At 39.6% G+C, this 12084-nt stretch overlaps 1 protein-coding gene across 2 annotated transcripts in view; it reads left to right on the top strand.

Moving 5' to 3' along the window:
* cpne5b (copine Vb) overlaps nucleotides 1-12084 on the top strand; it is a 103986-nt gene that overhangs the window by 35988 nt on the left and 55914 nt on the right. Inside the window, exons 6-7 of one of the 2 annotated variants that reach the window (XM_034585170.1) lie at nucleotides 619-633; nucleotides 1937-2013. In XM_034585170.1, the coding sequence (XP_034441061.1) occupies nucleotides 619-633; nucleotides 1937-2013 (92 nt within the window). The remainder of the gene's footprint in view (nucleotides 1-618; nucleotides 634-1936; nucleotides 2014-12084) is intronic. The other variant, XM_034585171.1, reaches the window with a different exon arrangement.

Raw genomic sequence — 12084 nt, 5'->3', positions numbered from 1 at the left:
CGATTTTACCTTGATGAAATAAAGCAAACCCTTTTTATTGCCTGATCACAGAAGTGTCCAAATACTTTTTGTTTTCATTTTTAGACTTAGACTCATCAATGTTGTATGTAATATAAATAGAATTAAAACTTTGAACATTTATTTTTATAGTTTCATATTTTATTTGTCGTAGTAGTGGCACTGCATTAAGGCAGTGTGCAATGGGTTGCTGTATAGTCAACCATGTAGAAACACACAATGCTTTTAACCGTTAGTTTCCATTTCATGCTGTATTAGATTGAACCCAATTTTATTGTTTCACTAGCTAGTTCTTTCCCTCAAGGCTGGAAACTATGGTGACCAAAAGCATTGCCAGTAGTTTGTTATGAAAATAATCCGTTCTGGTGATTATTTGACGTACACGTATTTGGATGAGCTGGGTTTGCATTTTTTCATCAATTCTGTGCTTTGGGTTCCCTTTCTGGCAAAGCATGTGTTGTCTTCGCACTCTCATGTTCTCAACTTAAGCGGTGTTAGGAGTGCTAGGTTTTCAGTACAGTGTTGTGTTCTTGGTATATGATGTGCTCTGTTGTTGTTGTTGTTATTGTTGTTGCTGCTGCTGCCCAACCTTTCTGGAAGCCTGCAGAACTCAACGTAGGTCCCAGCATCTCTCTCACTTCTGACACTGCATGGCTGCTGTCTCACGTTAATGATCCTTCTCTCAGGAGGAAGGGTGATGTCACTGTTCAGAAATAAACAACTGAGAGACAGGCCAAGCTTTTCTGTGCAGCTCTCAACTATCATTTCAGTCTCAGAGGACTCCACAACGGTCGCAGTTTGGAACTAGCTAACACCCTATCTCATCGTGTTAAAGAAAGTGGGGGAAAAAAACCTGGATCTGCATCAAAATGTAACAGATGCTTCCTTGGGTCATGCCCCAGCCGTTCATTAAATTCCATAGTAATTGGTTCAGTAGTTTTTGAGTAATCCTGCTGAAAGTCAGACAGAAGGACAAACAATCAGCAATGAAAACATAATGTCCTTGGCGTAGGTTAAGAGATTTGGTCCTTCTTTAGCTTTTGTCACATGCACTTGTGCCATGATGAAAAGGGTGAGATTTTCCAGGCTCTCGTGTGTAACATGGAGTGGAATTAGTGGATATCACACATCAGAGACTCACTGAAACGAAAGTCACAATAGCCCCATGTTGAATTATTTAGTGCGTGCTGCCTGCCAAAGCTACTTTTGGTTTGGATTGTCCCACATCCCGGGTGAGATTAGTTCAAAAAGAACTATATCAACACCAAACCTGATTTGCATCAGTTCTGGGTGATACAGAACGATGGTCCACAGTAAAAATCAGGATCTTAAAATGTGTTTACATTCATGTCCCAAAGCTTGTGAATCATCTTTTGTTATTTTTCACAGTTCTTTAAATCCCTCCATCTTATCACGTTTCTGTTTTCCACCGCAATTCAAACATTCGACTTCAGTTCAACAAACTTGATTCAAAGCAAAACTGGATTAGACTGTTCAGCAGTTCACGCTCATTGTGTTTCCAAAAAGAAAAAAGGAGAAAAAGAGATAAGAGCACGATTGCTGTCTAGACGTCAAGTCTTTATGTTTCAGATGCAGCATGCAGGCGTAAAAGGAATGGTGTCTTGTAACACCACTACAATCAATCATCTTTTTCATCAAAGATGTTGCACCAGAAACCACGATTTCTTTTGGCTACATGTGTGGATGCACAGTCTAAATCTATGGAGCATCAGCCAACAAACGTCTTTAGAAGAAACAAATACTTGTAGTGATCGATTGCACAGTTCCTAGTATAGATAGAGTGGAAGGGATATTTGTGAGTTCATTTTTCAAGCCGGACCATAGTCTAACATTGAATTGTTGTCTGTCCACTCTACATTTGCCTTCTTTCTTTCCATCCCTCCTTCTTTCCTTCCAGGACTTTTTGGGTCAACTGTTCTGTACTCTCGGGGAGATTGTTGGATCACCAGCCAGTCGACTGGAGAAACCACTGGGGTAAGTAAGAGCCTCAGCTAATTTCTGCACTGCCTAAGTACCTCTGACTCCAAAAGTGATTGAGGAACACCGTACTTGGCAAAGAGCCGAGCTGAGAGGGGAGAAAATTGCTTTGGAACCAAATAAAATGACCATTTCCAGGTATAATTCATTTGTTCTGATAATTGTATGGAAATGGACGGAAGTAGGTGTTAATTTGTTTGGTAGAGGATGAAAGAGAGGACACAACACAGAGAAGCTAATTTGGGGGAACAGAGAGAGTGTTAGTGTTGAGGAGGAAAAAGAGGAACGGGTCATTTAGAAAAGGAAAAGGAGAAAATACATTGATCGGACAAAGGACGAGCGGGAGACTCCTCCTGTTTTCTATTATTGTCTTTGAAGAAAAGGGTAAAGTGCAGAGCAAAATTACCCAAATTACTGCTCGTCTCCAAGGCTTGTGTGCTCACATAATTTCATATTCCAATCCTTCTGCAGGATCTTAAAACTCTAAAATGTAATTATTTGAACATATTTAGGCCTTTAAAAAGTCCTAAATATGTTAAAATAATACATTTAGGTGTTCTTCGTTAAATTAACATTTATTTAATGCTACTTCTATCATGCTTTAGTTTGAGGCCTCTGAGGTAGATTGTGATTTGTGAATATGGGCTATACAAATATAATTTGATTGAAGGAATTTATCTCAGTACGCTCGGCTTGGCTGTGGGAGAGACCACGGTTACCAACTGTCTCTGCCTGTGTTGTAAAATGATGTGGCGTATTGAGGCTTATTTCCTACAGGCTACATAGTGTAAGTAATTCTGACACACTTATATTCCTTCATATGTGTCGTATTTGACATTAATCTTAGATTTCCTTCATTATGGTCTTAAAGGTCTAAAAGTCTTAAACTTGTTGAAACTGGCAGAAACCTTGTGATAAGTGTTTCCAGTGTAATACTGCCAGTACTTAATGGAAAGTGCATGGAGAAGATGATTTTACACCTAAAATACGGATTTTTCTCTTCACCTTATTTAACTGTTGAGCCCAAAAAAGGGCTCATGGGTAACTACAGGACATCAAGGCTTGCAGATGCTATATGAACCCTGTCGTGCATCTCGAACAACCTCAACTGCACCATGTGTGAAAACCAGCTTATCACATGCTAAGAAAAACATCCTTATTTCCATTTGTCTGACAGTGACTTATTGGCTAATGCAGTGGCTTTTAACATGTTGATCTATCTTACGAAGTAGGAGAACATTCTCAGGGCTTCAGTTTTTGAGAAAGTTTCTGAAACACTGATATCAGTGGTTGGTAAAACACTTTGCAGTAGCAGTGGGATTGTACCAGTGTGTTTGAATAAGAGAACCCACACTTCTTCATTCTGTTGCTTTCGTTGTTGGGTTGCAACACGTTTCCTCTTCTCAGCTTTTCCTCAGTATTTACTGTTTGCCGACAGCACTCATATTAACAGTGAGTTGACAGACACCTGCATCACATCTATTTTTTGGTCATTAGTGAGTTATTTGCTCCTTAGACAGAAAGACATCATAGATGAACGTAAATTTGTCCGTTCATTTTATAACAGACAGTTTAGACGTCTCTCTCATTTCTGACATTTCTCTTTGGATGTTTTCCCCATGATGCACGGTCCATTGATGGTTCTTACTCCAGGGACTTTAGAAGTGCAAATGTAGTGCACTCTCAGCCTCTATATGGAGACCATAGACCTTGATAAGGTTCTTACAAGTTTATTATCAAATCATTCCTGTCTGAGCTGAGCTTCTATACAGCATTTTTTATTTGAGACACTCTGCAGCTGAAAGATAATACAGCTACCTGCCAAATGTATTATTTTCACAGCCTTTCATCTTTGCAAAGTAAAGCTCCCTGCAAGGTGGGCACATATTTGAATTTTAATTTCTGCTCTTATTTATTTTATGTGTTTTTTTTGTACAATTCCTTCCTTTAAATCAGCCACTAAACTAGATGTAATGCAATTTCATTTCATGGCTGCTCATGTCACATGATAAAATCGACTGTGATTACGTTCAGGACTAGAGGTTTAGGTGAAGTGGACTAATATGAAGTATAATAATGAAGTTATACTGGAAAGCCAAGGCAGCAGCTTTGCTTTATCCTGCATTGATTTCCTGGAGACCCTACTCTAACCTTAACCATTGTTACTACTTGCCTTACCATAACCCTTACCCTTAACCAAACTTTACTTTACCTAAAAATGACCTTAAAACGTGTCCTCACATTAACATGATTTACAATATGTGGACTTGCATTTTGTCCTCATAAGGAAGACAAGTCCTCATGTGTTTGTGTAAACAGGTTTAGGTACCCCGAACATGAATAATACATGGAACACACACACACACACACACACACACACACACACACACACACACACACACACACACACACACACACACACACACACACACACACACACACACACACACACACACACACACACACACACACACACACACACACACACACACACACACACACACACACACACACACACTTACAGAGTGATGCATTGCCGGGGTAGATATGCTGCATGTGTGAGTTTGTTTTTCGTGTTTTCGTGATAATGAAGAGTGATTCATATTCCATTGCTTGGAAATGTCAAGACATTTGTCTAAGCTGTTCTCAGCCAATGGGAGAATGTGTTAGATTATTTGTTTGTTTTTATCTCTCTCCGTCCGGTGCTTTTCATTTCACCTGCAGTTTACACAAGATAGAAATAATAGTAAAGTAGAATTCATCTTCAAAGTAAGCCACGGGGTCTTTGGCAGCAGAAGGCTGTTGATCTGATCTCTCTCTCTGACATCCCCCTACACAAATGAATGCATCATGTCACACATATACAACTACATAAGTAGAAAGTGCAGTACATCATAGAGAATATGAATGAAATGAATCACAAATCTCAATGTAATGCAGCTTTCTCTTAACCTCCAAGCATTTACTGTGCATGCACACACACACACACACACACACACACACACACACACACACACACACACACACACACACACACACACACACACACACACACACACACACACACACACTCTACAGGATATACACATTTGCTGATCCGATTTAAATCCTCCGCCTTGGTCAAATGGAACATGAATGTACAAGCGTGTGTTTTTGTCTTGTCTCTTGTTCTCTATTTTCTTCATGGCCAATTGTTAATGGCTTTAATCTTCCTGAAATGAGCTCTTGTTTAATTATGCAGCAGCATTCATTACAGGGAAAAGGGTGAAGGGAGGGAGGGAGAAGGAGAAAAGGTGACATCAATGACCAGAGAGCGGCTGCAGTGTCTCTGTAGTATTAGAGAAGAACCAAATCAGTTTAGACAACATTCAATGAAAATGTTTAGCTTGAATGCATCAAATTTATGGGGCTGACCACTTAAGCTGAGCTGCACACATGAATGATTAATCCGTGGCTTTCATCCAAACCTCCATGCTGGTTGACTCTCAGCTACCTTTAGGATTTAGTTTTGTGGCAACACAGATTTGAGAGGCTTGTATTGTGTATTGTGAGGCACCAAATTAACACTGACTGGTAAATGACTGCGTCAGACTGTGAGACCTGTCGTTAGTCTATTGTTTACTGCACCGTATTATTTACAGTCAGAGGTTATGGCTCATTTGGAAGCTCATGGAACCACAGCCCCTACAAGTCTTCATGCACAAACTACAATTGAGCACACAATCAGATTTTAGAGTGACTTTATGAATAGTTTGATCAAGGTGAGAACGTTAAGCAGCAGTCGGATAGCTAGTCAAGTAGGGTTAGATGATATCATGGATGTAGTGTAGATAAGGTGAGTACTTTTTGCTTTGAATGATTTCACGGAGGCTTATTGTGCTGAGCAGATAAAGCCCCCATCCATCCTGAGGAAAAGTTGTGGTTCAGGCTCGTCTAATGGACACTGTGAAAACATAGCTAAGAAAATGTTCATCGCCACGCCCATGTAGAAATATAAGAAGTTTACTTTTAAAAGTAAATCTCACTTTTAATTACATGGGGGTTATCTTCTTTGACTCCAATTAAAAGATAAATGAGGTTCAAACTCTGGACATTGAATCCGACCAATAGGCCTTTAACATGGCAGACGTTTTCTGTGTAAGAGCAGAAAAAGCACTTGTGTAGGCTAATTACTAACAGTATTATTCAACTTATTAATTTTCAAGTGTCAGGCTCTGTTTGGTGTATGCTGCTTAGTGGAACACTGGAAGTGAACAGAGTCATATAATACACCGGTGATTATTCTTCTATGTCAAGTTAAAAGTAATGTTTTATCAAACCCACAATGCTAACTAGACAGTATTGTCTCGTTAGAAAAGGATGCATCTTTTTAAATTTTAATTCATCCTGTGTGTGTTTGAGAGACAGAGAGAATGAAACAGAAAATTGGAGCACTTCCGCCAAACAAGACATTTGTTTCATCCTAACATCAAAGGCTCCAGCTCTTTTATGATTGCTTCAAATTTTACACTGCTCTCTTGCCACCGGCCTCAAATGCATATTTTATTAAAGAGATTAAAACTCTCTTGTCATTTATATTTACGTAGAAAAAGATTTAAACAGAAAGTGCAGTGACTACATGTCACTTTGCTTTTTTTTATTCAAATGTGGAGCAAAAAGTGAGTGTTACATAATTCAAAAGTATTTTTTCCTATATGCAATATTATCCCTCTGTTTATTGTGCAGTATATATATATATTGTAGTGTCCAGGATATGATTTGTTTACATCCACTGCCAGATGCACAGTATAAACAACACATGCATACTGTATGCCAAAAAAGTCTGCACATCTCATGCATACTTGATATGTAACCAGGAGATTTTATGTGATACTCAATATGATCAAATAAGCAGTCACACTGTGCATCTTTTAGCATATGCCAGTCAAAGCCAGATTCAGAAATTTGCATTTGCATGCTTAATTACATTGTTCTTTTTATTCATGCTGTTCTCAGTGTGTGTGTTCGGAAAGTCCAATTAATCCACTTTCCTAAACACTATTCGTCGACTCCTGGAGGAAGTCGTCACGAGGTCAAGGGAAGATGTGAAGGAGAAGCCCTCAGGAGTTTGCAAAGGTGAAGCACTGAGTGGGGAAAGTCTGACCCCACTTAAACTCTGCGTTTAAAATAAAAGACTATTGATAACAGAAGAAATGCACAAAATGTACGGTTCTCTGTGCTGTAGGCTGTGCGCTGACAGTTCCAGTACAAAATAAAAAGACACGTCATGAGAAAATATGTTTTAAGTTTATACAGAGGAAACATTTAACGATCACTTACTCACAGGAAATAACAACAAAACAGATTTAATTGAAAATAAAACCAATAGGAGTGAAATGTGGAAATGATGAATGAAGAATATCAGGAATATATAATATAATATATATATATACCTTATAATTGGAGAAAACAGTACATGGTTCCATTCCACAGTCAGGGGGTTAAATTTTGTATATTCGTGTTTAGTAGTGATGCTGATGTTGTGAACTATAAGTCCATAAGGTTTATTGTGACCAGTTCTGGATGATATCATGAGAAAAAACAACTGTTCTGTTTTTATATTTATGTGGGTGTGTCCAGGTGCAACTATGAGGTTTAAATGTTGCTTCTTTTCTTAGGATGGTCCGATGTTTCCTCTGCTAAAGGAGATAAGTTAGGAAGCATTGAAGCTGCTTTCCTAATCCTTTAGAGAATTTGAACAGCTCTTAATATGGTGGTCGCTGAAATAGTTCCGGGTTATTTCCCTCAGTTAGAAAGGTTCCTAAGCAAAATGGACTAAGTGGATTTAATAGGAGTTTAGTTTTTGAATTAGTGAAATTAATAAACAGCTTATTAAAGTGCATCTATCTTTGGCTTTACCACATGTGGCACTGCAAAATGGGTTTGTGTGGAAGTTAACAAATGTTAAGACTGACATTCAACAGAACCACGTATTGCTCTGTACAAAAACACTCTACGGTATCAACAGAGTTTTTATATATATGTTTTGCTTCTCCCCAGTGAGCCATAATAGCTTAAGAGGTTTCAGAGTTAAAGCATCGTCATTGTGAGCATGTCACCGTGGGGAACTTAGCATTTTCGTAAAAGCCGCTCACCGTGGATCAGCATGGGCTCACAGAAGCTATAGCCTCTTAGTCCCCGAAGACGTGAAACCGAATAAAATTACTCTAAGCAGGTGCTGTCACAAATAGTTAGTGATTATTGAACTCAGTTGAGTCATATTATGATCTCTCTGATATGGGAAAAACCATTAACTATAACTATACTACATTATACATTACATTACACATTATATAGAGCACATCAACATAAAGCCAGAGGAACCTTACACCCCAGATCCATTTATCGGTTGCAAAAACACTATAGTATATATTTGATCAACATAAAATAAAAAGATTAATGATTGAAAAATGTATACAGGGCAAAACCCTGTCTCGTGTCACGATGACAAGCCAACCAAACCTATTTAGTCTCCACCAAAAAGATAAAGAATCCTTGGCCGGACCAAAGTTATTTTTTCTGTTGCCTTGAATTTATTCATTTTATTTTGAGTGTGTGCACACACTCTTTCTCTCCAGGCAGTCCTTATACCTGAGTAGCCTGCACAGCATCCTGTCCTGGAGCTGACCATAATCACCACAGTTTGCCGTGCCCACAGTGAAGCTCCACTGCAGCAGATGGCTGTTTATGACTCACTCTGAGCCCAACTGATGGTAGAAGAGAAGCCGGAGGAGAATTATTCCCTCACTACGTCACCGAAACTCAAACATTCACGCTGCATGTTTGCCTTTCGCCAACCTTCAGCCTGCTACGACCACTCCAGTAAACTGCCATTGTAGTTTTTTTACTTCCACTTTAAAGGAACTGATTGTTGGCTATTCAGACTACGAAACACAAGAATGAGTCATGCACTGTAACCTTTAGGTCGACGCATGATCACTGTGTTGGATGATTTAGATGGAAGACACGTAAGTGCCCAGATGTGAAGCACCATGGTATTATGGGTCATGGAAGAGATATAGATGCAGTGACTGTGAATTAGAGCTACAAATAGAGAAAGGAGGGTGAGAGGAAACACTCGTTCACAGAGAAGACATTAGAGCGATATGAGGAGGAGTATGTCTGAGTGCACTTGGCCCTTTATTGCCTGGATATTCCCTGGATGTCAGGGCAGATTACTGGAGCAGAGCAGCGAAATGAAGGCAACTTATTTTTAATGTGACTAGATGCATGTGTGCAGAGGCGGGGCGCCCAGCTGGTACGAAGCCCAATACCTCAACCTCTCTGTGTCCAACTGTCGGGCCCCAAGGTCCCTGAACGATGTGACAGCTCCTGTAGGATATTTGCCACCATAGGAAGTTTTGAGACTGGATATTATTCTATATTGTACTGGGACCGTGGCTGCCATTATATGATTGAAGATTATAGTTGGCTCAGTTTTTTTTTTGCTGTCAGAGATTTGAGATGACTTATTAAAGAACATGTGTTCGGCCTCATTTCAAGGGGAAGGTCGCAAGGACCGTTTTCATTTGGATCAGATGACAAGAGATCACCAATTATATCTACTGGTTTTGTTGTTATTTGTTGTTGTTGTCATGAATTATGTTTCACTTTGTTGAATGTGACTTTTGCATGTCGCACCGACTCAACCAGCAGATATCAGCGTTTTCCCTCATGTCCTATTAAGAACTTTATTCATGGGTCTGACAGTTTTGCTCATAATGAACATCTCCGCCTCTGCCACATGAGCACACTCGGAGCTGGATAAGAAAAACTGAGAGAGTTGAAAACCAGCTTCGTAGCACAGGCTATCAGGATGGCACACAACGAAAACATGTCCTGGGTATGGTGAACCTTTCTTTGTAGTACAGGCCCCAAGTGTCCGATGTGATTAAACAAAGCATTGAGCTCCGTACACAAAACTGCATCAACTTAGCGTAGTTCATCATTGCCTCCACAAGTTTCAGAGGTGGATGTCTCAAATCCATGACACAGAAAACCAATCTGCGTAGTTCTCTGTGCTGGAAGTACTCGCTCGTTCTTCAGCCCAGAAGCTGCAGTCTGAGCAACAAACCCTGCATCAAACACACTGTTCCTGATTGCCTTTGGTGTAAAGCTACACATAAAATAATGGACACTAGATTTAAGTGCCAGGTCTCAGCTATAACTTCAAGTAGCTTTATATCGATCAAGAGAGACCTGTGTTGGAGATATAGTGGAGCCCTTGTAGCAGGTAGTGCCCAAAGCTTCACTGTAGATCTCTGCATTAATCCTGATGCTTTTATCAGCGTTCAAATTAGTAATAAAAGCCTGTTTGCCGACATCCTGCTGGACATATGGTGCGGTGACTAGGTGGTGACTTTGGCTCATGAATCAGTCATTTCTCCATATTTTCCTCGTTCCATCATTCTGATGGACGTGGATTTTTCTTTCCATGGAACTGTTCCAGAACCGTGCAGTTTTTTTTCCGTGTGCTTTTGCAGTTTGTTCTTTCTGGGTTTTTTTAAACGTTGCATCTGGTGGTGAATCCTCTGAGGCTCTGGTCATGAAGTCTCCTTGTAATCGTTGACCTAGAACCACATACGCCCACTGTATTTTGTAGAGAGCTTTCTTGACTTGCTGTGCAGTCCAAAGGGTTTTTGTTCACCATGCAAAAGATATTCCGCTCTACCAGGTTGTTTGCTATTTTGTAGTTCTCCTGTTAACACCTGCTTCTTTTAGAATGTACCAACTGTTGGTTCTGGCACAGACGTCTTTGATAGACTTCACTTGCATGGTCACCTATTCACTCCTCATATTAACAGAAGACTGATCTAAATTGTAACTCTCAATCCCCTCTGAGCCACATTTCAGCTCTTTTTCAATGACACCGCACACAGCAGCCCAGGAAACATTAGGGTCCAAGTGTCCAATTACTTTTGAACCCTTGAATTCTGGGGGCTATGGGTTAAAAGGCTTATATCTCACACAAAGTTTATGCAATATTGATGTACTGACTCAGATTAAGCTGAGACGTGGCACTTTTATCTAATATCCATTATCTTATTTAAAATTGATGAAGCTGAAGCAATGAGCCAGAGGAACAAAACATGTTTAAGTTTGCAAATATGTGCAGTCTAGACTTTATGTCTATAGCACAGCAGTGAATGCTAAAATGCTCAAGTACTTTCTTTGCAGGTACTGAAAGGTAAGATCATCTGTGTGCATGCATCCAGTGCATTTCCCTTGTTTACTGCACTACAATTCATGCTTGACATTTCAAGGCTTTTCTACTGAGGACTGGATAATAAAACCTTTACTATACAGATCTATACAAATAAATTAGTTTAGGGGTTAGAAGACCACCAGGGCAGTGCAAGTGCAATAAAGTGAAATGCCCTCAAGCCTCCATATATGAGACTATCAGTTCTCAGTAAGCTTTTTCCAACCTAAACTTCTGCAAAAAAGTAGCAGGTACAGTATGTCTGATTCTCTTCTAGGTTTCACAACATTTTTCTTACAAAAATCCCACATTCCATAAAAATCTTCTTCCCTGAGCATTTAAAAAAAAAAAAGATTGAATCCTTGGTGAAATTGCAAGATAACAACAGAGGAATCTTTCACATATTCTGAGTGCTGAACTGTGGGCTGCTCAGGCACATTGTGAAAAGCTGCTGAGAATCCACACTGGGAGCAGAGGCTGCAAACATGGCCTTAAGCTGTCTCTCAGTTCTCCAATGTAGTATTTCTAAATGTGTCCGATGAGTTTAAGCTCAGGTGCAAGTGAAGATGCTCCAGTATCAATCGTTTAATATTGAAATAACAAATTAAATAGGCACTCCATTTGTCTTTTGTTATTTTTTAACAATCTGCCCTTTAACACGCAAGACCTCAAGTGAGCATTTTTAAGCTTTTTGTATTGTCATTGCATCTGACTTAGCCTCTAAACTTCTCAGACCTAATTTTAACTCCGAGATGGGCCTGAGAACGTCTCCGACCAGTCACGGTAATGGATTCCACTGGCTTCGTTCCCAGTTTATTACAATTGAT

This window comes from Hippoglossus hippoglossus, chromosome 5 (assembly GCF_009819705.1).
Source record: "Hippoglossus hippoglossus isolate fHipHip1 chromosome 5, fHipHip1.pri, whole genome shotgun sequence".
In the NCBI taxonomy this organism is placed as follows: Eukaryota; Metazoa; Chordata; class Actinopteri; order Pleuronectiformes; family Pleuronectidae; genus Hippoglossus; species Hippoglossus hippoglossus.
This window is presented reverse-complemented; position numbering and strand designations above follow the sequence as displayed.